This window comes from Mesocricetus auratus, unplaced genomic scaffold (genome assembly GCF_017639785.1).
Source record: "Mesocricetus auratus isolate SY011 unplaced genomic scaffold, BCM_Maur_2.0 Super-Scaffold_100025, whole genome shotgun sequence".
NCBI lineage: Eukaryota > Metazoa > Chordata > Mammalia > Rodentia > Cricetidae > Mesocricetus > Mesocricetus auratus.
In genome coordinates this window covers 25,128,461-25,155,239 of record NW_024429206.1, presented here as the reverse complement: position 1 = coordinate 25,155,239, position 26,779 = coordinate 25,128,461, and the positions used below count along the sequence as shown (strand labels likewise).

Genomic DNA, 26,779 nt, shown 5'->3' with positions numbered 1-26,779 from the left:
GCCTTGTGGTGGCAGTGATGCACAGGTTAACTAACACAGTCAACAAGGAAGAAGGAGAGAGAACCCAGTAACAACCCCTGCTGGGCCACACTCCAAGAGCCATCTTCCTCTAGCCAAGGTAAGGAGGAAAGCTTTGGACAGCCAGCCATCTCTTACCCGCGTGGGTACACACACCAGGCGGAAGAAGACAGGACTAGCGGCACGAAGCAGGTTTCAGGAGAGTGGGGTGGGTCATGAGGGGGTGGGGAGGATGCAGAGTCCCAGGAGGACCTTCAGGGGCGGACACTGGGACGAAACACCAGGACCAAAGGCAACTTATAAGAGAGAAAGGGTTTAATTGTCTTAGGATTTCAGAGTTAGATGGAGGAGCAAAGGCGGTATCAGCTGAGAGTTCACATCAGCCAGCCAGCAGGAGGCAGAGAGAGAACACACTGGGAACAGAGGGAATGAGTCTTTTTAAATCTCAAAGTGGGGTGTTAGGTGGTGCACGCCTTTAGTCCCAGCACTCGGGAGTCAGAGGTAGGCGGATATCTTGAGTTCAGACCAGCCTGGTCTACAAGAGCTTAGTTTTCCAGGACAGCCTCCAAAGCCACAGAGAAACCCTGTCTTGGAACAAAAATCTACCTGCCTTTTCCTCTCAAGTGCTGGGATTAAAGGTGTGCATCACTATGCCCAGTGAGGGAGATACCCAAAGCAGCTCTGGCCTCCACGCAAGCACAGCCGAGTGCCCCTGCACACAAGCACACGTAAAGGCACTCAAAGCTTGTCCTATGACCCACAGGGTCCCACAGAAAGCCAACTTTCGCTGCTACCGGTTCTCCGTGCTCCACTGAGAGACACGCTCCCATCACACCCACACCCTTGCAGACAGTTTTTGCTTTTATTGTTCAAGAATATTTTTATAAAATTCACATATGCACACACACACACACATCTACATATATGCAAGATGCCTGCCCTGCTCCAGTTGCCCTGATCTCTTCTGGCACCAGACTTCAGTAGCCACCCAGGAAGTCACCCTGCAGCTCCCCATGTCGCCCCTGCAGGAGCAAAGAGAGGGGATCTCCTATTCTGCCTCCCTGTTCAGGAACTTAGGGTGGTGCCCTTTGTCCAAAGCAGGGAATCATAAGGAAACAGCTTGACCTCATCTCTCCTCAGAGCTCCCTGAGTGGCCTGCTTAGGGCCCCAGTGTTAGAGTTGCTAATGCCTTTGGGGTCCTCTATTATTAAATGGAGGTCCAAAGATGGAGTAACAGTCACCAGGGATCACAGCATTAGTGCAGTGCAGAAACGGGAACCGGGTTCTTCTCCATCTGCAGGAGGTGGTTAAGTGTAAAACCTGGAATCTGCTCAACTCAGTAAGAGGGGGGTGCCCCCGAGTTGTCCTTGGAGCTTGTGAGCCTTCACCAGGGTTAGAGTGGTCTGCCCAGGGTGCCCTCTGTGACTGCCCGTGCGGCTTGCTCAGGCACACGGCTCGGGTCGGTCAGGATGCTGGTGGATGTGCTGAGCTGACGAAGGGAATTCAGGACAGCTGGAAGAGGGTGAGAGGCCTTTAAGGTCAGGGATGAAGTCAAGAACCTGGGGGAAATACTAGTTAGCTAAGCAGGTGGCCCTTCCCAGGACCTCTTTCTTTAGGTGTTTTAGAGACTAAAGGACCATCCACGGTGTAGAGGTAGAATGGACTAAACCCTAGGCTGTATTCAAGACAAACTCCACTTGGGGACCAAGCAGGCTGGGTTTGAACTCTCTGCTCTGAAGGCCCACAAGTGTCTGTGTTACTGGAGATTAAACTCAAGGTCTTGTGCATTATGGTGCAAAAGTACTTTTCTGCTGAGCCACACCCCCAGCCCCTCACTGGGGGATTCTAGGCAGGTGATTTTCTGCTGAGCTACACCCCAGCCCCTCACTAGGGAATTCTAGGCAAGTGCTCTACCATTGACCTACATCCTAGTCCCTCACTGGAGAATTCTAGGCAGGTGCTCTACCACTGAGCCACACCCCTAGCTCCTCACTAGGAGATTCTAGGCAGGTGCTCTACCACTGAGCCACACCCCTAGCTCCTCACTAGGAGATTCTAGGCAGGTGCTCTACCACTGAGCCATGTCCCGGATCCTCACTAGGGGATTCTAGGCAGGTGCTCTGCAAGGCCTCACACATTAGTGGACAGGAAGGTGGCTCACGTACTTGGCCGGAGAGCAGGCAGGGAACAGTACTGGTCCAGCCAAGCCAGCGAGGTCTGACGGAGACTGTGCAAGCTTGCTGTAGACACCATCCCATTGAAGGACTCAAACAAAGGCCGGATGAGGATGCTGAACTGGGTTTGGAGTCAAGGAACACACCAGTGACCCAGACAGCAGCCCATCACCTCACACACAGCTACGACACCTGACCCAAGCCAGTGCCCAGAAAAGCTATCACTGTCTAACCACGAACCCTTGGGAGAACCGCTCTGCTCCAATCCCTCTCTGGTAAGGGTTGTTCGCCCATCTCTCTATCTCTCAGTCCCTCCCCTTACTCCCTCCAGAGCCCTCATTCTGTATTAGTCCATCCCATATCTCCAGGCTCAGTCTCCTAAATACTGGCCTGATGGCACAGGCCTGTAATCCCAGCTATTCAGAGGCAGAGGCAGGAGGATCACGAGTTCAAAGCTACTCTGGCCAACTTAGTGAAATTTGTCTCAAAATAAAATGTAAAGGAGGGCTGGGCCAGAGCCCCTGTTCAATCTCTAGTGTGGGAGATCAAACACAACACTGGACCCAGGAAAGAGTGGCTGGTCCGCCTTCTCTCGGCCTCACACGACTGGGGCTTTAGATTCTTCCAGACTGCCTTCAGGGACCTCTCCCAACCATCCACCCCTGCTCTGCCCCCTCTCAGCTCCAGGACCCAGCTGACACACATTCCTGCAACCCCAGGGCCTGACAACCAAAGCCCGTTCCCCTGGGGCCCTACAGCTCAGCCTGAGGTCTAATACACAACCTGGTCTGTAGCAACAGCAGCAGTCACCACCCTCAGGCCAAGTAAGGATACCACCCAGAACTTCCAGTTGTGCAGTGTGCGGGTCCGGACGTAGTCGTCAAACATGTCCCGCATCTGGTCGAAGCGCTGATGTGTGATGGGCACCCCAGTGGCTGGCAGCTGCTGCTGGCACAAGCTGTGGATGGACAGGGTCAGGGAGAGTGAGGACACGCCTCCTTTACCCCAGCACTGCTTTGTTTGTTTGTTTTTTTTTCCTTTGTTTTTGAGACAGGGTTTCTCTGCGTAGCCTTGGATAACCTAAACTTGCTTTGTAGACCAGGCTGGCCTTGAACTCAGAGATCCACCTGCCTCTGCCTCCTGAATGCTGGGATTAAAGGCGTGCTCCACCACCACCAGCGTTGTTTTGTTTTGTAAGGTGCTGGAGATGGAATTCAGTTCTTGCATATGCTATGCCAACACCCTACCACAAAGCATGTCTCCTCCCTCACAGGAGGATTCCAGGCAGTTGGTCCACCACTGAGCCATGCGCCCAAGCCTGTACTGGTAGATTTTTAGGAAAGTACTTTATCTCTGATCTATGCCCCCAGCCCCTCACTGGAGGATTCTAGGCAGGTGCTCTACCACTGAGCCACACCCCAGCCCCTCACTGGGGGATTCTAGGCAGGGGCTCTACCACTGAGCCACACCCCAGCTCCTCACTGGGGGATTCTAGGCAGGTGCTCTACCCCTGAGCCACACCCCAGCCCCTCACTGGGGGTTTCCAGGCAGGTGCTCTACCCCTGAGCCACACCCCAGCCCCTCACTGGGGGATTCTAGGCAGGTGCTCTACCCCTGAGCCACAGCCCAGTCCCTCACTGGGGGATTCTAGGCAGGTGTTCTGCTGAGCTTCACCCTGCTTACTTGATGGCAGCGTTGAGCTCCTCTATCTCATCGCGCAGCTGCTGTGCCTCTTCCTGCATGGCTGCCCGTTCCTGCTGCAGCATCAGGATGTACTCGGCAGTCTTCTGCAGCGTTGTTGCTTTGCTCACCTGCGAGCGCCACCAGTGTGGGCCTCCATGCTGGCAGGCCCTGGGATCTGGTGTTGGGTGTTGGCCCAAGGAGGGGCTCCGTGACTCTAAGGGGGTGTGCACCTCTGGCTGGGGGCTCACCTTGAGGCTGGGCTGAGCACTGAGCGTGCTCACAAGTCCATGAAGGGTGTCAAATCCTAGCTTAATATTGAAACGTCTCTTCTGCTCCGCGGAGATGTGTGTGATGCGTCGGTTCTCCATCTTGGAAAGCAGAAAGGGAGATAAGCCTAGGAAAGCCGGGGTAAGGTTGGTGGCCATTGCATCTTGGGGGTCAGGAGACAGAACATACCTTGTTGTTGTCTACACGACCCCGGCTTAGGATAGGTTGAGGGGGAGACAGGTGGACACTCAGTGCCCCCGGGGGCGGTATGGAGTTGAGATCCCCTGATAATCGCCGCTCACTGCCTGTGGCAGGGACAAACCCACAGACAGACCAACACAAGGGAGAAGGTCCCCTTGCCCCATCCCTGTCACCCTAACCCCAGTCACAGACCCTTCATCTTCCCCCTCCCTCCTTCCTCTAAGACCCACAATCCCTCTAGCCCTATTTACCGCTGGGTGCTGGGGGTGACAGCCGCTCTGCTTTGGGGACAATCAGGGACCTGGGAGGGGCCAGTGTGGCTGGGCCTGTAGGTGGCTGAGGTGGTGTAGGGGCCGGGATCGGAGGGAAGAAGGCACGGGCACGGAGGAGCTCAGAGACGGTATCCTGCTGGGATGGAGAAGGGTAGCCAGTTGGGGTAAAGGCCTTAGACCGACCCTCACATCCCAGTGCCCACCATCTTACCAGGGACTCTGGGGGCCGGAGGACGGTGCTGGGCACAGGCAGAGGTTCCAGTGCTTGCTCAGGCTTGGCTGGGTACAGGCAGGACTATGAGGGCCACTAGACTGGCCCAATCAAGTCCATCACCATTTAAGACCCCTTCTTGTTCCCCAACAGCCTACACACCCCTGTCAGATATAGCTCAGGTCCCCAGTGTCATTCTACCCTCTCTCTGCCCCCCAGACCCACCTTAAAACCCTAGCCTTCCACCCTAACAGCCTGTCCACTCCTTTCAGAGCTGGTCCCTCCCAGAGACTTGTCCACTCGCCTCCCCATCTCACCTGCCCTGAGAAGCTGTGTAAGGCAGGGGTTGTTGTCTCTGGCAGTGGCAGTGGGGCTGGCTGTGGTAGGGGCCAAGGCTGGGGGACTGGCTTTCCGTCCACCAGGGGACGGGGTAGAGGGCTTGCGTCTGGGCTGCATATCCTGGGGCATGGTGAATTGAGGCCTAAAGACAGGTTCTGGGTACCCATGGGGCACATGGTCTACAGAGAAAGGGGCAGGGGCAGGGGCAGGCTGTGGGGTAGGGGCAAACGCGGTGGGGGTGGGGAGTGTGGGTACTCCCAGAGCAGGAGGGACCGTGGTGAACGGGAGTCTGGCAGAGAAGAAGGGTTCTTCTGGTAACAAAGTGGGAGGTGGGGCCGTTGTAGGGAAGGGGGCTGGGGTGCAGGGCTCTAAGCCCTGTGCTTTGACAGGGGTGGGGTATGGGAGGAGAGGAGTTGGCACAGGAGCAGGTGGGATCTTGGTCTTTGGGTCTTCAGGAAGAAGGAAGTCAGAGCTCAAAAAGGAACCGGGATCCAAGGGTCCAGGGCAGCTGTTCCGAACCTAGGTGAGAGGTAGGGTCGACAGGATTATGAGAGACCAGGGGAGGGACCTGCCCACATACACCAGGAAGCCTCTGCCCTTGTTAGGTACCGGACTGGGTACTGAAGACAGAGGGGAACTGATCTATATACATGCACACACAGGTATACACACAGGCACACATGTATACCCTGGAAATTATAATCTAATGCACAATTGTAGCCTAGTATAAACTTTATGCACAAATTAGACAGGGCACATCAGTCTTACTGATGATTTGTGATCCATTCACCCACCAAATAATTTATCCAATACAGCTAGTAATCGAGTCTTCATTAATCTATTCATCTATCCACTAACTATCCACCAGTTTATCCTTCTATTTATCCATAAAACATTAAGTCATTCACCCATCCCCTCATTTCTTCATTATTTATCTATCTATACATGGATCCATCCATCCACCCATCCATCCATCCATCATTCATCCATCCATCCATCCACCCACCCATCCATCCATCCATCCACCCACCCACCCATCCACCCATCCACCCACCCATCCACCCATCCATCTACCCATCCATCCATCATCCATCCATCCATCCATCCACCCATCCATCCATCTACCCATCCATCCATCATCCATCCATCATCCACCCACCCACCCATCCATCATCCACCCACCCATCCATCCACCCATCCATCCATCCACCCACCCATCCATCATCCATCCATCCCCCTACCCATCCCCCCACCCATCCATCCACCCATCCATCCACCCATCCATCCACATATCCATCATCCATCCACCCATCCATCCATCCACCCATCCATCCACCCATCCATCCATCCACCCATCCATCCATCCACCCATCCATCCATCCACCCACCCATCCATCATCCATCCATCCACCCATTCATCTACCTCCACTAACTTTCCCATCATTCTATGTATTACCCATCCACCCACCTGTCCATCCATCCATCTTTTGTTTTTTGTTTTTTTTTTTTTTTTTTTTGGTTTTTCGAGACAGTGTTTCTCTGTGGCTTTGGAGGCTGTCCTGGAACTTGCTTGGTAGTCCAGGCTGGTCTCGAACTCACAGAGATCCGCCTGCCTCTGCCTCCCTAGTGCTGGGATTAAAGGCGTGCGCCACCAACGCCCGGCCATCCATCCATCTTTTGCACTCTTTTACCTAGTTATTCTCCATCTATGAGCTCACCCATTTCTGTTTCAGCCCCAGCTGTGATGGTTAATCTGGATCGGCAGAACTAAGGAACGCCTATGAAGTGGGTGAGGTGGGTGTTTTGCTGGGGGCATTTCCAGAGTGGATAAACTAAGGGGGTGAGGTGCGCTGGTTAAATTCCATGGTCAGCTTGATTCAATTAAGATATGGGTAGTGCAACGGGTGGTGGTGGCCCATGTCTTTAGTCCCAGCACTCGAGAGGCAGAGGCAGGAGGATCTCTGTGAGTTTGAGGCCAGCCTGGTCAAGTTCTGTGACAGCCAGAACTGTTACACAGAGAAACCCTGTCTCAATCCCCACTCAAAAAAAAAAAAAAAGGCATGGGTATGCATTAGTGAAACACACTCTTAGGTGTGTCTCTGAGTATGTTTCCAGAGAGAGTTAGGTAAGAGAGAAGACTCCCCCTGGTGTGGGCAGAACCATTCCATGGGGGTGGGATCCCAGACTGAATAACAAGGAAAAAGTGGGCCAGCATGGTGGCCCAGAGACTTAAAGCACTTGCCATCAAGCTTGCTGAGTTGGGCTTGACCCCAGGGTCTCACATGGGGGAAGGAGGGAACCAACTCCTGAAAGTTATTCTCTGACACCCACATGATGTACACCCACACACACTCACGTGGACACAAAACAAATAAAAATGTAGTGAGTATGGGGGCAGGAGAGATGGCTCAGTAGTTAAGAGCACAGACGACCTGGGTTCAATTTCCAGCACCCACATGGCAGCTCACAACTGTCTGTAACTCCAGTTTCAGGAATCTGACACCTTCACACCAATGCACACAAAACTTAGAATAAATTATTTTTTAAGTAGTAAGGGGGCCTGGTAAGATGGCTCAGTGGGTAACCACTTACCACCGAGCCTTGACCTGAGTCCCTGGGACCACATAATGGTGCAAGGGTGAGAACCGCTACCTTCAAGTTGTTCTCTGACCTCTGTGTGTGCACTATTGTCATGCATGCCCTGTACATCATGCCTGTACACACACACACACACACACACACACACACACACACACACACACACACGCACATGCGCACGCCATCATCATCATCAAATAAAACTAAGAATGCTGGCTGAGCACTTTGCTCTCTGCCCCCTGACACAGTGCTGCCAGCTGCCCCGTCACGCTGCTGTCATTCGTGCCTTCTCCACTGTAACCCTCAAATCCAAAAGAAGCGCACGCCTTTAACCCCGGCACTCAGGAGGCAGAGGCAGGTAAGTCTCAGAAAGTTAAAGGCTACTGGTTTTACAAAGTGAGTTCCAGGACTGTAACACCCAGAAACCCTGTCTTGAAAACCACACACACACACAAAAGAAAATAAAAGGAACCTTTCCTTAAGTTGCTTTTGCCAGAAATTTTGTCACAGCAAGAGACAAAGTAACTTTAATAAGGGGCGGGGAGGGGCACGCGGTGAATGTAAGCTCACGGCTTGGGAGTCCAGATGGAGTAGCGGCGGGTGGGGTTCACTCTTCCTCCCCAGCACCCACCTCCCGTCTTTGCTTCCTAGCTCCTCGGCTCGGTTTCCCTTCCTCCCCCACCATTCACCTCCTCCCCCACCATAGACTCAAGCCTCGGAAGCCATGAGCAAAATAACTCTTTCCCTGAGGTTGTTTTCCAAGGCGTAACAGTGACGAGACTGACTTCGGCTCTAGCCCACAGGTAGTCAGCCATTTACCAGCAGATCCAACCATCTGAACTCCTCATTCTCCCACCAGCCCATCCATACTCCATGTAACGTCTGTACATTCACCAACCACTAACGTGACAGACCATTCATCCATTCACAAAGCCGTGGAGCCCCCGCCCATGCACCCTCTGGTTCACTCAATCGATCGACCAAACTATTTATGTGAGAATCCACTCACCGGCCCAGCTACTCACCAGACCATTTTGTTTACATTCAGTTACCCACACACGCAGGCACCACGGTCTACAATGATCTTTCCGTTTCCTGCCGCATGTGTCTGCCTGTGCTCTCATTCACCGGGCAACCATTCATTGAATGACACTCTGGGTGTGGAAACCACTAGGTACAAGGAATGCAGTGGTGGCCAAAACAGCCCCCCAAAGCCCGGTGGAGGAAAGAGACCTCTCACAATCATCTACAAAAGCGTGTGAAAAGTTCCTTGATAGGAGAAAAGGACACTGGAGCGGTTAGGCTTCATTGTCGACACCACACAACCTAGGACCACCTGGGATGAGCCTCAGTGAGGAGCCCCAACATTGGGTTGGCCTGTGGGCATGCCTACTGGGGATCCCATGATATGGAAAGACCTAGCCCACCATGGGTGGCTCCACTCCCTAGGCAGGGGATCCTGACCTGTGTCAGAGACAAGGGGTGGAGCTGATGCTCGCCATCATTCTCCTCTGCTCTTGACTGTAGATGTGGTTTGGCTGTTTGGAGCTCCTGCCTTGACTTCTCCACAATGATGGACTCTAACTGGGTCTGTTAGCTGAAAGGAACCCCTTTTCTCTCTCTCCCTAACTTGCCTTTTCAGCAGCAGAAATGAAACTGGAACAGATACCTAATAGTTGCAGGGTAATGACTTCTGCATCAGGTACAGGAGTTCTTGAAATAAGACGCCAGCTTGCAGTTGCCTAAACACACACACTCCCTTCCTGCTTCCAGCACACGTTCCTGTCCCATCCGGCTTGCCCTTCAACAGCCCATTCACTCAGACCCAGAATGCTGGGCAGGCACGGAGGCGCACGCCTTCAGTCCCTGCACTCCAGAGGCAGGGGCAGTCAGATATACGTGAGCTCAAGGCCATCCAGGGCGGAGACCGACCCTGTCTCAAAACCAAAACCCAAACCCAAAAAGCAACAAGAAACCCCTCCTCTGGGTTGTTCTGTGGTTCTTACGCCCTCTGTCTTCCTCTCAATCAATTCATTTCGTTCTGTTTGTAGGGGTCTCTACTCTGCTGGTCGTGTTCTCCCGAGATCTCTTCCGGGTTGGCCCAGAAAGTGTCTAGCTACCTCCTGGCCCCAGGCAGGCTTTGCAGAACAGGATATGCTCACCTGTAGGCGGGTGGTCCCTGAGAGAGGGGTCATCCCTGAGGAGGAGGAAGAGGAGGCTAGCGGTGGCATCTCCGGGCCCAGGATCCCACTGCTGAAGAGGGAGTCAGCCATGGGGCCAAAGCTGGGGGGTTCTAGGAAGTTCGAAGATGTGGGCATCTGCGGGGGCCGGTAGCTGGTGAAGAAATCTGAAATTGGGACACAAAGGGCAGCAGTTGACATTAAGGACTCAAGGTAGGCCTTTTGATACCATCCACGTCTGAGCAGAAGTGGGCCAGGGACCAGGGGAGGTGGGAGGCCTCAGTGAGACTGAAATGGTTTCCCTCCCACCAGGGGAAGCTGCACCAGAGACCAGGAAGACGGTCCTGGAGAGACGGTGGGGTCTGGGAGTGAGTGAGCAGGGACCCCAGGAAGCTGCTCACCCACGGAGCCCCACTCTGGACTCACTGCCCCTCCCTGTGGCTGTTTTTTTTTTTTAAGCCCTGTTGGCATTCTAGAAAGAAAGGGTCACAGAGAGGTTCTGGGAAGGAAAAAGGTGGGGTACAGGGGAGTTGCCTGAGTGTGTCAGGGATGAATCAAGGGGTCATGAGGTCAGTGGGTCGGGCACAGGTTAGACTTGCTGAAAGATCGTAAGGTTAGGCTGTGAGAGCGCAGCCTAGACTGACATTGGGGGACACAGAGTGGGCTCAGAGTGGCCGTGTGAGTGACAGGGAGCCAGGAACCCTGAGAGGCTTGTGGAAGGGGCGGACAAGGCAGCCAGATTGCTTAGGGTGTGGGCTGTGTAAGCCCTGGCTATTCTGGTTTTGGGAAGCAGGCTGCTCATGGCCTAACCACATCCCGGGCTGGGGCGACACCCCGCCTACCCTCTCCCTTCCGGGCACCTTTCTCTGACCCTGACCAGCATGGATTCTGTGCCCAGGGCTTCTTGGGTCAGTCAGAGCAGACCTCACCATGCTAGCTCCCCACAGGGTTTGGTGGGCTGCGGCACCCCACTTTCCCTCCAGAATCTCAATCCAGGAGAGTTGGTCAGACCTTCTGACATAAGGCCCATCTGAGTGAGTTAAGGAGGGCCACAGGGTCAGGGTATGCATGTGTGTATGCCTGTGTAGTACGTGTCTGTCTATGTGGTATGTATATTTGTATATATACCCGTGTTGGGAGTACATATGGGAGTACAATGTGTATATGTATGTGCATATGTGTATATGCAAGTCTGAGAGCATGTGAAAGTGTGTACATGATGTATACATACATAAGTATGCCGTGTACATGTGTATATGTGTGTATGTATACATGTAGGCCTCTATGTGTAAGCATGTATCTGACATATGTATGTATGTGTGTGTATATACTTATGTGTTTGTCCATGTGTATGAGCATGTATGAGTGTGGTAGTTTTGTATATGTGTATGTGTGCGTGTATATGCATAAGCACCTATGTGTGTGGTGATGCGTGGGTATGAATGTGTGTGTGAGCACGCATATGTGTTGTGCATTGGCATGTGTGTAGTATGTATGCGTGGTTGTCTTAGGTGATTCTGCCTGGCCAGAAAGAGCAAACAGGTTCTGAGTATCAGTATGCAGTGACATGAAGTGCCTGCCTGCCTGCCCGTCCCTAGTGTGTGACTGATGACGGCCCGCCTGCCATACCCACGACTCTTCCAGTGTCAGAAGTAGTTTTACGCTGTCCTGTGCCCCCACTTTGTACAAAGGGATCTGGGGAGGGGCCAGAAAGTGGTCACCAGAGTCCTACCGCTGTCCCCCAAGGACCATGGGCCTTGTCAGCAGGCCATGTGAAGCCCAAAATTAAAGCGCAGTCCTGTGCCACACCCGTCATGCCAAAACAGCCTGCTACCCCTTTGCTTCGAGCTGTTCACACCGTCCCCGGCATCTCCAGAGAGCATCAAGTCCCAGCTCTCCCCTGGCCTGGTCCCCACACTAACCAGCCACACTCCCTGTCCCTACACCTGCCGTCCCCAGCCCCCTGCTTCTGTAGAACTGTGTACCTTCAGCAGCGTTTCCAGAAAAAGGACAGAATGGAAAGTCTGGTGGCTCAAGGCTTTCCCTGAGCATGGCCAACTCCAGGGGGTCATTGTAACCACCTGCTCCGGGAGAGCCATGCTTGCCCCAGTCGGCTCCCACCGGGCATTGACGGAAAAGTTACTGCAAACTCCAACGTTTGCATTTTGCCCAGAGCCCAGGTGGGCACAGCTGAGCTCCTACCTGTGGTAGGGGTCTGTGGGACAAGATGGAGCTGCTGTCCTTGGGGGCAGGTCTGCTTCCAGGGCACTGCCATCAACACTTCTGGCCCTGGGAGACCCCACCCACCCAGGGCTAAGGCAGGGGCGGGGATAGGGGTGGTTCCTCATTCCCTAGTACCCACCCCATAGGCCTCCCCTCTTAAATGACAGGCCCAGGACCCTGTAGGGAAGGAGCTGGAAAGGGGGTGTGTCACCGAGTGAAGCTTCCCTCTCAGACTGGGCTCTTCAAGTTTGGGAGAGGCAGGCTCAGCCCCGATAGCCTCCTGACCCCTAAGGGCCCTAAATGCATGCCTGTGAGGAGCAGTGCGCAAGAAATGCGCGCGCACAGCCAGACAGAGGTGGCGCGCTCCTTTAATCCCAGCACTCAGGAGGCAGAGGCAGGAGGATCTCTGAGTTCGAGGCCAGCCTGGTCTACAGAATGAGCTTCAGGACAGCCTCCAAAGCAATACAGAGAAACCCGGCCTTGAAAAACAAACACAACACAACAGGAAAGAAAGGCAGAAATACATTCATGGAAGACAGCACTGTGCAGAAGGAAGACCCCAGGGGAAGTCAGGAAGCAAGTTGCACCAAGCATTGTGACTCACACATGGAATCCAGGCACTCAGGAGACTGAGACAGAAGGATCATGAGTTCAAGGCCAGCCTGGGCTACATAGTGAAACTCTATCTTAGGTAAGTGGTGGGGGGGCGGTGGAGAGAAAGAGGGAGAGCGAACACTCTGGGCATGGTGATAAACACACACTTCTAATGGCAGCACGGGAGGTTGAGGCAGGAGGATCCGAGTTCAGGGTGGCCTTGGCTATACAGCAAGTGTGAGGCCGGCCTGGACTGCATACGAGCCGTATCCTAGTTAACTTTAACTGTCAACTTAGTGATTTCCTAGAGTTACCTGAGAAGGGAAGATAATTGAGGGACTGCTTAGGTCAGGCTGGCCTTTGTCTTGATTGTTAATTATCTACTTGACATAAAGTAGAGGAGGGAGTCTCAACTGAGAAAATGTCTCCCTAAGATCAGGCGTAGGCAAGCCTACAGGATAGTGATGGACGGAGGACAGCCCAGCCCGCTGTAGGTGGAGCCACCGAAGGCAGGGGACCCGAGTTTCCACGAGCAAACACGTTGAACAGCCATGGAGAAGAAGCAGCAAGCCCAGCACAGCCTATGTATCCGCTCCTGCCCCTCGCTTCAGGGGCCTGTGATGCAGAAGTCTAAGCCAAACAAATTCTCCGCTCCCCAAGTTGCTGCTGGTCATGGTGTTTGATCACAGCAGCAGTGATACCAATGAGGACACTAAGCAAGGAGCAGTCCTGGCTCCTCCGTGGTTCCTGCTGGAGCTCCTGCCCTGCCCTCCCTCAGTGACGGACTGTCACCTGGAAGGGGAGAGAAACCCTTTCCCTCCCTAAGCTGATTTCTGTCAGAGCTTTTGTCAGAGCAACAGAAGGAAAGCTGGGATGGCACCTCGTGTGGCGGTTTGAGTGGAAAGGCCCCAATTGGGTCATCCTCATGGGGGGAGTGGAAAGGCCCCAATCGGGTCATCCTCATGGGGGGAGTGGAAAGGCCCCAATCGGCTCATCCTCATGGGGGGAGTGGAAAGGCCCCAATCGGCTCATCCTCATGGGGGGAGTGGAAAGGCCCCAATTGGGTCATCCTCATGGGGGGAGTGGAAAGGCCCCAATTGGGTCATCCTCATGGGGGGAGTGGCACTCTTGGAAATTGACCTTGCTGGAGTAGGTGTGGTCTTGTTGGAGGAAGTATGTCAATGGGGTAGGGCTTTGAGGTTTCAGAAGTTCAAGGCAGGCCCAGTGTCACTGCCCCTTCCTGCTGCCTGTGAATCTAGATGAAGATCTTTCTGCTACCTCTCCAGCACCGTGTCTGCCTGCATGCTGCCATGTCTCGTCATGATGACAATGGACTAAACCTCTGAAGCGGTAAATGTTCTCCTTTAAAGATTTGCCACGGCCATGGTGTCTCTTCACAGCAATAAAACCCTAACTTAAAAAAATTGAGAAAAAAAATAGAATTAAAGATAGAACATAAAACAAAACAAAACCCTAACTGGGCTGGAGAGATGGCTCAGAAGTAAGAGCACTGAGTTCAATTCCCAGCAACCACATGGTGGCTCACAACCATCTGTAATGAGATCTGGTGCCCTCTTCTGGCCTGCAAGGATACAAGCAGACAGAACACTGTATACATAATCAATCAATCAATCTTAAAAAAAAAAAAAAAAAAAAAGACCACTGACTGCTTGCTCTTCCAGGGGTCCTGAGTTCAATTCCCAGCAACCACATGGTGGCTCACAGCCATCTACAATTCAATCTGGTGCCCTCTTCTGGCATGTGGGCAGAACACTGTATATGTGATACATAAATAAATCTTAAAAAAATAAAAAGCCTAACCCTGTGTCAAAAGAAAAACCAAAGAGGCAGAAGAGAGACATAGAAGGTTTGTCCTCATGGGCTCATACAAGGACAGAGCATCTAGAAATACTTGGGCACACCAGTAGCTCAGCAGCCTGGGAAGAGAGGAGTCTGAGAAACTTGCCACCTTGCAAGAAGCTTTAAGAGGTTTCAACCTTCTCAGCCAGATGCAATGGTGTACCCCTTTGATCCCAGCACTCAGGAGGCAAAGGACATCCGGGGCTACACTGAGAAGCCCTGTCTCAAGCAAAGAACAAAACCAAAAAAACCCAAAGAGATTTGATGTTTGGAATTTCCTTGTCAGTCACAGTGGCTTATGAAGTGCTCAGGATAGAACCCAAGAACTTTCCCATGCTAGACAATAAAGGATCTATGGTAGAGCACCCACCTAGAATCCCCTGGTGAGAGGCTAAGGTTATGTGTGTCTTAGTTGTAGAGTTTCTGCCTGGAATTCCCCAGTGAGGGGCTGGGGGTGTGGTTCAGTGGTAGAGCCCCTGCCTAGAATCCCTCAGTGAGGGGCTGGGGTGTGACTCAGTGGTAGAGCCCCTGCCTAGAATCCCCCAGTGAGGGGCTGGGGTGTGACTCAGTGGTAGAACCCCTGCCTAGAATCCCCAGTGAGGGGCTGGGGGTGTGGCTCAGTGGTAGAGCCCCTGCCTAGAATCCCCAGTGAGGGGCTGGGGGCGTGGCTCAGTGGCAGAACCCCTGCCTAGTAGGCACAAGGCCTAGGGTTCTAATCCTAACACCATACACACACACACACACACACACACACACACACAATTATACCACTCATCCTCCCACTGCACAAAGCCTTTTAGTCTCTGAGATTTTTTTTTTTCTCAAACTGACCCTTTCGGTCTACCCGTCCTCCTGGGGAAGGTCCTGTCCCACCTGATATCTCCATGAAGTCATCCAGGCTGGGCTGCAGTGGCTTCAGGTCTGGCTGGATCATGTCAGCATTGCCAACGTAAGCTGAAGGGACAGTGGTGAGGTTGGAGGCTGCAGGCAAGGTAGATGGTTCAGCCCCTCCCCCCTGCCCCCTTCTCTCCTCACCGTCTTCTGGGGGCAGCTGCAGGGACGAGGGGCCGGGCTGTGTCATGGTGAAGAGTGTGTCGGATATATCGGACAAGAAGCAGTCGAGGTCCAGAAGCTGTCGGCCCCCAGGCTCCTCCTCGGAGCCCCCGAGCAACACACTGGAGAAGAGCTGCTCGCACCATTGCTCTGGTGGCCGCCACCCACCTTCCACCTGGCGGGACACAGAGGTCACCGCCCCGGTCCTCGGTTACCCCTGCCCGAGGACCAAGTGGTTCCCCACTCTGGAGGGACAGCCTCCCCAGAGGACAGCACCTCGGATGGCCTGGCACCCAGTCTAAAAGGCCAAGGTCGGCCTACTGGCCTCTCGCAAGTCCTCCCGGGAAGCAGAGCTGGATGGACAACAGCCCTTCCTGCTTGCTTCTGTGCTGTAGTTTGGCTGCCTCGGGAGGCAGAGGCAGGCAGATCTCTGTGAGTCTGAGGCCAGCCTGGTCTATATAGCCAGTTCCAGGACAGTCAGGGCTACACAGAGAAACCCCGTCTCGAAAAAAACAAACAAAAAAAGATAGAGTCTCACTACATATCCCTAGCTGGCCTGGAATTCATTACGTAGCCTAGGCTGGCTTCAACTTCACAAAGACCCAACAGCCTCTGCCTCCCAAGGGCAAGCACCATCACATCTTACTGGCTTTAAGTTTTTGAGGGAGGGTTTTATGTAGCCCAAGCTGCCCCGGACTTCTGTGTAGCAGAGGATAGCCTTGAATTCCTGATCTCACTGCCTCTACCTCCTTAGCGGTGGCGTTCCTGGCGTACACCATCAAGCCACGTCTTAGTTGGGTTGGTTTGTTTTGTTTTGAGTTTTTGTTCTTGAAGACAGTCTCTAAGGTAGCCTCAAACTTCCTGAACTGACCTTCAGTTTGCAATCCTCCTGCCTCAGCCTCGGCCTGGCTTTCTGTCTGCTCACTTCTGTCTGAGACTCCCATCCTGTGGATGCCTTTCCCCTGGGCCTCACACCATCTGTCTGCTCTGCTTTTCCTTTTCCCCTTCGGTTTGCTTGTTTGCTTTTCGTAAGACAAGGAGGTCTCACTCTGCAGCTCACACGGGTGCTGGACTCATAATTTACCTCAGGCTGGCCCCGAGCTCACTATAATCCTCCTGCCTCACAACGGCATCTTCCCAAGAAGAGAAAGTTTCAGTAATCACCTGCACCATCCATCCAAGAAGCCACACCCGTTCGTCCCATACCCAGTTACCTCTCCCATACCCTGTCCTGGTCAGCCAGGCAGACTTTTTCAATTCTCCAGTTGGATGCCCTTCCTTCCCGCTAGACTTACTGGCACTCACCTGCTTGGGCGTCAGGAGATCACCTTCCCTGCTGGACTTACGGAGCTAAGGGGACACAAAGGTGGACACTGAATCCCTTGTCCTCACCGAGTCACTCCCTCTCCATCCCCAGCCACTGGAGCTCCTAGTTCCCCTAGCCCCGTCCTTTGCCACCACCCAAGGAGAGAAGCTGGCCCCCAGGGAGACCCGGGGCCACTGCAGAGCTGTCCCGCTGGGACTTAATGGAGTGGTTGAGGGTGGGGTTTGGGGTGGGGCCACGGGATCCTCTTCTGAGCCCCAAGTGATGCTCCGCCCCTGCCAGTCCCACCGACCCGCTTCTTGTAGTAGATTCGCCACTTGTGGTACTCTCGCATCACCACCTCGATGCGCCGCTTCCAGTAATTCCCCTCCAGGACGACAGCCTAGGGGACGACGGGTACCAGGGCTCAGCGCGATGGGTGACGCCCTAGATGGCCAGACCCCCACCCCACCTCACACCCGATCCCCCCCAGGGAGGGGACCTCTGGGGTTGGATAAGCAGAGAGTGGGCAGGCCGTCTCCGATACCTCAGGCTTCCGGTGCTCATCGGCTTCAGAGCCCTGCAGGGGGGTCACGAAGCCACACACTGGGCTCTTCCTCCGCTGCACATCTGAGGGAAGAGGGGGGCCAAGTCAGAGGCTCCCAGACCTCTTTTCCTCCTCCACCCTAGGAGACTGGAAGTCGAGTGACACACTTTATAATCCTGCTTGACCACTTTTTCTTTCTCTCTCTCTCTCTCTCTCTCTCTCTCTCTCTCTCTCTCTCTCTCTCTCTCTCTCTCTCTCTCTCTCAGACTCATTGCGTAGCTAAGGATGACCTTGAGCTCTTGATCCTTCTGCCTCAACTTCCTGAGTTCGCCACATGGCAATTTTGCACTGTGCTGGCGAGGGAACCTGGGCTTTCCTGCTTCTAGACAAGCACTCTATAACTACACCTCTCCCCGTCTCCTCTCCCTCCCTCTCCCTCTTTCCCTGCCTCCCTCTTTCCTTCTCTCCCTCTTTCTCTCTGTACACAAGCTCTGCTACTGAATCACACCCCAACCTCTCACTGGGAGATTCTAGGCATCCTATTACTGAGCCTCACCCCATCCTCAAGGATGGTTCTGAACAACTGTACTCAGGGGATACATCATCAGGCCTTGTGTAAATTATTCATTTTGACACAGATTCTTGCTATTTATTATAATGTGGGATAGCCTGGAATCACTATGTAGCCTAGGTTGTCATCAAACTTTTTGTTGTTGTTGCTTGTTTGATTTTTGAGACAGAATTTCTCTGTATAGCCATGGCTGTCCTGGAACTTACTCTGTAATCGTGACTGGACTCAAACTCAGAGATCCGCCTGTCTCTGCCTCCCAAGTACTGGGATTAAAGGCATGTGACACCACCGCCCTTCCTCTCAAACTCTTTTTAAAAAGAGATTTATTGGTGTTGGGGAGATGGCTCAGTGGTTAAGAGCACTGTCTGTTTTTCTAGAGGACCGGAGTTCAATTCCCAGCACCCACATGACAGCTCACAACTGTCTATAACTCCAGTTCCAGGGGGACCTGACACCCTCACATAGACATACAAGCAGGAAAAACACCAATATAAAAATAAATATGGAAAGGAAAAAAATGACTTATGTATGTCTTGTACATCTGCACACCAGATTGAATTGTAGATGGTTGTAAACTGCCATGTAGATGCTGGGAATTGAACTCAGGGCCTCTGAAAGAGCAGCCGATGCTCTTAACCACTAAGCCACCTCTCCAGGCTGTCCTCAGGCTCTTTCGACACATCATCTTCAGTGTGGAAACTCAGTCTCTCCCCAGAAGGCCCAGCTCCATCCTTCTAGGCCCTTCCACAGCACCCACCTTCTCCACCAGCCCCGGGAGCTGTCTCCCTGATCTCCCGCCACCTGACCGCTCCCTGGTGATCCCTGAATTCTCTTCCTACTACTGTTCCAAAACGGGCAAAGAATCCTTGCCAGTCCACAGACCGACCCTGGCAAAGCAACAAGATCCCAGACAGTTCATCCACTGTCCCCTCCCCCCATCCTTTCTCACCCCTAGTCTGAGTCGCTCCTTGCATGGACCCTCCCTGACACCAGCCTCATACTCAAGTTCATCATTTCTGCTGCTGTGTGGGTCTAAAACAGCCCACAGCTCCCTACAGCCTCCAGGGCAAGAAACACACCGCTCAGACTCAGTTGGGTTTCCAAATTCCTCCTGACCTGGCTGTCGTGTATCCTACCCATAGTCTACTTTCCATTTTGTTTGGTTTATGCGGTGCTTTGAAAGAAAGTGGCCCCCATAGGGAGTGGTACAATTAGGAGGTGTGGCTTTGTTGGAGCAGGTGTGGCCTTATAGGAGGAAGTGTGTCACTGCGTGTGTGTGTGTGTGTGTGTGTGTGTGTGAGCGAGCTCTGAGATCTCATATGTGCCCAAGCTCTGCTCAGTGTAGAACACAGTTGCTTCTGCTGCCCGTGGATCCAGACTTAGAACTCTCAGCGTCTTCTCCAGCACCAGGCCGCCTGCCATGACCATAATGGACTAAACCTCTGTAAGCCAGACCCAATTGAATGTTTTCCTTTACAAGAGGCAGAGGCAGGCGGATCTCTGTGTGTTCGAGGCCAGCCTGGTCTACAGAGTGAATTCCAGGACAGCCAGGGCTACACAGAGAAACTCCAACACGAAAGAACAAAAAAGAAAAAAAGAGTGCCGTGATCACGGTCTCTCCTCACAGTAACAGAAACCTAACTGTGACAGTTCATGAAAGAAGTCCTTATATAGTCCAGGATTGCCTCAAAAGTGTGTACTTCCTGCCTGAGCTTCCTGAGTGCTGTGGCCGGCACGGGCCATGCCACCAGGCTCTTCTCTAGTCTTATTCTACAGGGAACACCATCCTCCACTCCTTCCTGTGATTTCCTCTCATGCTACACGCTGCCTGTTATTTCTCTTCAGAGACTTTGATTGAACAGGCCTTCATCACAGACAGGGCTGGGGTGGCATTAGCTCAGTGGTAGAGCCCCTGCCTAGAATCCCCCAGTGAGGGGCTGGGGTGTGGCTCAGTGGTAGAGCACCTGCCTAGAATCCCCCAGTGAGGGGCTGGGGTATAGCTCAGTGGTAGAGCCCCTGCCTAGAATCCCCAGTGAGGGGCTGGGGTGTGGCTCAGTGGTAGAGCACCTGCCTAGAATCCCCCAGTGAGGGGCTGGGGTATAGCTCAGTGGTAGAGCCCCTGCCTAGAATCCCCCAGTGAGGGGCTGGGGTGTGGCTCAGTGGTAGAGCACCTGCCTAGAATCCCCCAGTGAGGGGCTGGGGTGTAGCTCAGTGGTAGAGCCCCTGCCTAGAATCCCCCAGTGAGGGGCTGGGGTGTGGCTCAGTGGTAGAGCCCCTGCCTAGAATCCCCCAGTGAGGAGCTGGGGTGTGGCTCAGTGGTAGAGCACCTGCCTAGAATCCCCCAGTGAGGGGCTGGGGTGTGGCTCAGTGGTAGAGCCCCTGCCTAGACTCCCCCAGTGAGGGGCTGGGGTATAGCTCAGTGGTAGAGCCCCTGCCTAGAATCCCCCAGTGAGGGGCTGGGGTGTGGCTCAGTGGTAGAGCACCTGCCTAGAATCCCCCAGTGAGGGGCTGGGGTATAGCTCAGTGGTAGAGCCCCTGCCTAGAATTCCCCAGTGAGGGGCTGGGGTGTGGCTCAGTGGTAGAGCCCCTGCCTAGAATCCCCCAGTGAGGGGCTGGGGTGTGGCTCAGTGGTAGAGCCCCTGCCTAGAATCCCCCAGTGAGGAGCTGGGGTGTGGCTCAGTGGTAGAGCACCTGCCTAGAATCCCCCAGTGAGGGGCTGGGGTATAGCTCAGTGGTAGAGCCCCTGCCTAGAATCCCCCAGTGAGGGGCTGGGGTGTGGCTCAGTGGTAGAGCACCTGCCTAGAATCCCCCAGTGAGGGGCTGGGGTATAGCTCAGTGGTAGAGCCCCTGCCTAGAATCCCCCAGTGAGGGTGGGGTGTGGCTCAGTGGTATAGTGCTTGGCTAGTGTATGTGAGGCCCTGGGTTCCAGCCCCAGTATCACCAACAGGAGTACTGAGGAAAGACCCTGGACCCTACCTGTCTCTTCCCATGCTCAGGGACTCTGTTCTCTGCACAGGGCTGTGCCATGCTTTATTTAACGCCAATCATGTCCTCCATGCAGTTGCTCTTCCACTGCGCCTCGCCCCAGGCTCCCGCTTGGGGGATTCTAGGTAGTGCTCTTTCCTTCTTTACCGTTCAATACCCAACCCTTTGCACCTTTGCAGGGGCCAACGCTGGGATGGAGACTCGGGGATAAATCAGCGCTGCTCCGGAGCAGCAGAGATAAGGAAAACAAATAAACCTGGGACAGATAAGGTGAAGTGGAAAGCCCCTCCTATCCAGGGAGAGGTGCGAAGCGCCCTGGCAGCGCCAAAACCAAGAGGCTTTGGGAGCATGGATGAGGAGTGGTGGACAAAGCGGGAAGCTTGCAGCCAGGGTGAAGTTAGAGACCTGGAAGGGCTACAGCGCCGCCTGGTGGGTGAGAGGAGAATGGCACTTTCTGCAGGGGTGGAAGACAGGTTTCCTCCACAGGACTTGGCAGACACTGAACCTAGAGTCTCGGCAAGCTACATTATTATGTTTTATTGTGTTTATTTATTTTGTGTGGCAAGGAGGAGAGCACATGTGTGTCATGGCACATGTGCGGAGGTCAGAAAAGAACTTTCTCCTTCTGTCTTCACATGGGTCTGGGGAATCCAATTCAGGCCGACAGCCTCAGTAGAAAACACCTTTATCCACCAACTCATCTTGCCTGCCCTCTTTTATGCATTTTTTGTTTTTATACAGTCTCCATGTGTAGTCCAGACTGGGCTCAACCTGTCACCCTCCTGCCTCAGCCTCTACAACAGTTGAAATTACAGGCCCACATCATCGCAATCACCTTTTTAAAAACTTAAAATCTTTTTTTTTTTCAACACAAGGTTTCTCTGTGTAACCTTGCCTAGCTGTCCTGGCACTCACTCTGTAGACCAGGCTGGCCTGGAACTCACAGAGATCCTCCTGCCTCTGCCTCCCGAGTGCTGGGATAAAAGGTGTGCACCACCACCACTCAGCAAAAAACTTAAAAGTCTTTAAAGGCTTTTTCATTTTATGTGTATGAGTGTTTTCCCTCTATGTATGTAGCTGTGCCTGGTGCCTATGGAAGTCAGAAGAGGGCATCAGAGACTCTGAAACTGCAGCTGCAGATGGTTGGGAGTCATTGTGTCGGTGCTGGGAACTGAACCAGGTCCTCTAGGAGAGCAGCAAGTGCTCTTAACCACTGATCCATCTGTCCAGCCCCTGGAACCTCATGGTGGGCAGAAGCTGTGCCCAGCTGGCCTTCCAGATCCCTAATTTTTCAAATTTATTTATTTATTCATTGATTGATTAGTTGACTGATTGACTGATTGATTGTAATGCTGAATATTGAACCTCGGGCCTCCTGAATTCTTTGCAAGTGTGACACTGCTAAACCATGCCAAGCCGTACATACCCTTAGCCCCTCACTGGGGGATTCTAGGCTGGCACTGTACCCTGAGCTACACCTCTAGCTCACATTTTACTTTTTCTTTTGAGATATGGTTCCAGTAAGTTACACAGGCCGGTTTTGAACTTGAGATCTTCTTTCTTCAGCCTGCAGGGTAGCTAGGGTCTGAACCATCACACCAGGGTTTGTTATAAGATGTTGCCACTAAGATCATAATGACAATGAGCCTCTCCTCCCCACATCCATGGAGCCTCCTCAGCTATACACATATGTATAGACATGGCCAATAAATAAACACTTAAAAAAAACTTAGAAAAGCCTGGCATGGTGGCTCATGTCTTTAATGCCAGCACTTAGGAGGCAGAGTTTGAAGCCCTCCTGGTCTACAGAGCAAGTTTCAGGTCAGTCAAGGATGCATAGTAAAATTCTGTCTCAAAAGAAGTGGGGAAAGCCGGGCGTTGGTGGCGCACGCCTTTAATCCCAGCACTCGGGAGGCAGAGGCAGGTGGATCTCTGTGAGTTCGAGGCCAGTCTGGTCTGCAAAGTGAGTTCCAGGGCAACTTCCAAAGCCACAGAGAAACCCTGTCTCAAAAAACCAAAAAAAAAAAAACCCAAAAAACAAAAAAACAGAAGTGGGGAGGGGGGCACTGGAGAGATGGCTCAGAGGTTAAGAGCACCGGCTGCCCTTCCAGAGGTCCTGAGTTCAATTTCCAGCAACCACATGGTGGCTCACCATGGCATACCTGCAGGCAGAACATTGTATGCATAATAAATAAATAAATCTTTTTTAAAAAGGAGGGAGGAGAGGAGGAGGAGAGAAAGGAAATAAAACAAACGCTCACAGTGGGCCAGGTGGTGTTCCTCTGTACTCCCAGCACTCAGGAGGTGGGGGGGGAGGAAGAAGATGAGGAGTTCAAGGTCACCCTCGGTTACACACTGAATGCAAATCTAACCTGGGCTATATGAGACCCTGTTTAAAAAAGAGAGAGATGGGGTTGCTGGGTTGCTGAGGATGGTGTAGTCAGTAAAATTTTTGGAAGCATTAGGACCAATGTTCAATCCCCACATTTATGTTAAAAAGAAAAAGAAGCTGGTGCAAGCTTGGGATCCCAGTAGATCTCTGGGGCTCACTTCCCTGGCCTAACCTATTTATCCTGGGGCAATGAGGTAGAATAACAGCGAAGGCTGACCCTTTGCCTGTGTGTATGTATACCTGTGCACTTGTGAAGACATGCACAGAGAGCAGTAGAGGGAGGGAGGGAGAGCTGGAGGGAGGGAGCGGGCTGGGGAGAGCAAGGAGGGAAAAGGAAGAGATAAATCCCTGCAGAGCCAACAGTGTATGTGTGCCCATCTAGTGGGGATGTAAACGTCCCCACACATACCCTTTTTGTGGTAAGGAAATGGAACCCAGGGGCTTGACCATGTCAGGTAAGTGTATTACTGTTAGTCCACACACCAGCCCCTAACTCGCTGGTGGATTCTAGACAGACATTTTACCACTGGATGGCTCCACCAGGCCCACACTGGGGGACTCTAGGTTAGTGCTCTACCACTGAGCCACACTCCAGCCCCTCACTGGGGGATTCTAGGCAGGGCTCTACCACTGAGCCACACCCCAGCCCCTCACTGGGGGATTCTAGACAGTGGCTCTGCTACTGAACCACACCCCAGCCCCTCACTGGGGGATTCTAGACAGTGGCTCTACTACTGAACCACACTCCAGCCCCTCACTGGGGGATTCTAGGCAGGTGCTCTACCACTGAGCCACACCCCAGCCCCTCACTGGGGGATTCTAGGCAGGGGCTCTACTACTGAACCACACCCCAGCCCCTCACTGGGGGATTCTAGGCAGGGGCTCTACCCCTGAGCCCTAACTGGCTTCTTTTACCAGATAATCCCAAGGAGCTTACTTGGTAAAGGGGCTGCTGAACGGGTCTTGAATTGGCACCCCATTGCAGCCTCCTTCAAAGCTTCCAAGGTGCCCCCTGCTTCACCCTTTCTCACAGTAGAAAGTGACCTTTGGCAATTATCCCTCAAGAACCTCTGAAGGTCAGCGGCTGTCAGGAGTCCTTGCACTAAGGCCTGCTCTCCCCATCTGCTGGCATCACGGGCTCCGCAGGTGCTGGCTCTGGGTTCTATCAATGGCGCCCTCTGGCTAGAAAGAGTCCCTCCCCAACCCCAAGGGACACATGGCACCCACTCACACTGAATGTACCAGGCCCTCCAGATGGCGTTGTTGAGGCGGATTTTGTCCCGGCACAGCAATTTGAGGCCTTTGAAGTTCTTCCACTTGGGAGAAACCAGCTTGCCACTGTTGGAGAGGATGAGAGGAAAGATATCAGGGTTGGGCAGGGAGAGAGAAGATGGAGGCATTTCTGTAGTAGCCTTCCATCTATGACTGGAATCTCCCCAGAATCCCCAAATCCTGTCTACTATCTAACATGCCTGAAATTCCTACCCTGAAGTCAAACCTTATAAAAAGCCATCCAGACCCCACCCCGTGTCTACTGGTTATCTCCTCCCACTCAAAGGCAGGTACTTCTTACCAATTGTTTGCAAAGTAGCACTGTCCACTGGCCTCAAGAGGAAGAGCTTTCACATTCAGTGTGTGTGTGTGTGTGTGTGTGTGTGTGTAAAAGGGGAAAGAGGTTCTTTTTTGTTGTTGTTGTTTTTTGTTTTCCGAGACAGGGTTTCTCTGTATTGTTTTGGAGGCTGTCCTGGAACTAGCTCTTGTAGACCAGGCTGGCCTAGAACTCACAGAGATCCACCTGCTTCTGCCTCCCAAGTGCTGGGATTAAAGGCGTGTGCCACCATCGCCCGGTCAAGTTTCTTTTGTTTTAATTTAATTTTATTTTATGTGCATTGGTGCTTTGCCTGCATGTTTGTGTGAGGGTGCCAGATCCCCTGGAACTGGAATTATAAACAGTTGTGAGCAGCCATGTGAGTACTGGGAATTGAACCTGAGACCTCTGGAAGAGCAGCCAGTGCTCTTATGCACTGAGCCACCGCTCCAGCCCAAAAGTTGGCCTGAAATTAAAAATCATGTTGCCTCATGGCCACAGAGACCCTAAAGGCCCCGCTCCTCACTGAGGGTGACTTTAGAGGCCCTGTTTCTCACTGAGGATCTACAAGCAGTTAGCAGGGTGAGAACGTTTCCACAGCAGTAGAGAAAAAGGCGGGGTGCCCATGCTCCTATAAGTAACCCCTCAGCCATGACCCTATAGCAACCTTAAACTCCCTAGTTAACAACAACGAAAGCAAGTAAAAGGGCCAGCTAGATGGCTCAGCAGGTAAGGGGGCTTGTTGCCAAGCCTGATGACCCGAGTTTGATCCCATGACCCACGTGGTGGAAGGCTATAGAACAGACTTCCACAAGGTGTCTTCTGACTCACCACACCAAGGCATTCACCCTACTCCCACAAAACACACAAAATAAATGAAAGTTATTTAAAATTGTAAAACATGATGCCAGGCAGTGGTGGCGCACGCCTTTAATCCCAGCACTCGGGAGGCAGAGGCAGGCGGATCTCTGTGAGTTCAAGGCCAGCCTGGTCTACAGAGTGGAAAGACAGCCAGGGCTACACAGGGGAACCCCCTCCAAGCCCACCATATAAAAAAGTAAGAGGTGGAAATGGAAGGAACTAAGAAAGGGAAGGATGAGAGATACAATGGGAGAAGACAAGAGAGTGTAATCCAAATACATTACATGCATGCATAAAAATGCCATAATGAAATGCGCTCTTGTATAATTAGTATATGCTAATAAAAAACCTCTTCAAAACCCAAGAAGTTGGGTCTGGAGAGATGGCTCAGAGGTTAAGAGCACTGACTGCTCTTCCAGAGGTCCTGAGTTCAATTCCCAGCAACCACATGGTGGCTCGCAACCATCTGTAGTGAGATCTGGTGCCCTCTTCTGGCCTGCAGAACACTGAATAAATCTTAAGAAAACCCCCAAACCAAAGAAATTCTTCTGCCTCAGCATCCTCAGTATTGCAGTTATAGGAGGTGTGTACCAACATGAAGGGTTCTCACATCCCTCCCTGCTTTTGTCTTTGAGAGAGGGTCTTACCTAGTCTTCTGACAACAGAGTTAAGTCTAGAGTATGTAATCTTGGGCTCAATATGTAGCCAAGGCTGGCCTTGAACTCCTGATCCTCCTGTCTCTGCCTTCAGAGTGCTGGCATCACATTTATGTGCCTTTGTAGTCAGATTCTCATATCCATTTCTTACACTTTTTTTTAGGTAAAATTTTTACTTATTTTTATGCTATGTGTATGAGTGT

At 52.7% G+C, this 26,779-nt stretch overlaps 1 protein-coding gene across 5 annotated transcripts in view; it reads right to left on the bottom strand.

Annotated features, from left to right (window-relative positions):
- Positions 1-318: 318 nt before the first annotated feature.
- Mlxipl (MLX interacting protein like) overlaps positions 319-26,779 on the bottom strand; it is a 51,724-nt gene continuing 25,263 nt past the window's right edge. For 2 of the 5 annotated variants that reach the window (XM_040731408.1, XM_005080357.4), the window contains exons 2-17: positions 24,703-24,809; positions 17,524-17,606; positions 17,290-17,379; positions 16,979-17,023; positions 15,656-15,848; positions 15,494-15,574; positions 9,926-10,110; positions 5,144-5,684; positions 4,827-4,894; positions 4,595-4,751; positions 4,332-4,447; positions 4,124-4,243; positions 3,876-4,003; positions 3,027-3,150; positions 2,184-2,313; positions 319-1,530 (exon numbers count right to left, since the gene is read on the bottom strand). In XM_040731408.1, coding sequence (XP_040587342.1) covers positions 1,412-1,530; positions 2,184-2,313; positions 3,027-3,150; positions 3,876-4,003; positions 4,124-4,243; positions 4,332-4,447; positions 4,595-4,751; positions 4,827-4,894; positions 5,144-5,684; positions 9,926-10,110; positions 15,494-15,574; positions 15,656-15,848; positions 16,979-17,023; positions 17,290-17,331 — 2,049 coding nt within the window. In that variant the 5' untranslated portion in view covers positions 17,332-17,379; positions 17,524-17,606; positions 24,703-24,809 and the 3' untranslated portion in view covers positions 319-1,411. Of the gene's footprint in view, positions 1,531-2,183; positions 2,314-3,026; positions 3,151-3,875; positions 4,004-4,123; positions 4,244-4,331; positions 4,448-4,594; positions 4,752-4,826; positions 4,895-5,143; positions 5,685-9,925; positions 10,111-15,493; positions 15,575-15,655; positions 15,849-16,978; positions 17,024-17,289; positions 17,380-17,523; positions 17,671-23,340; positions 23,469-24,702; positions 24,810-26,779 lie in introns of all 5 variants that reach the window. The other 3 variants (XM_040731409.1, XM_040731407.1, XM_013120802.3) reach the window with 3 other exon arrangements.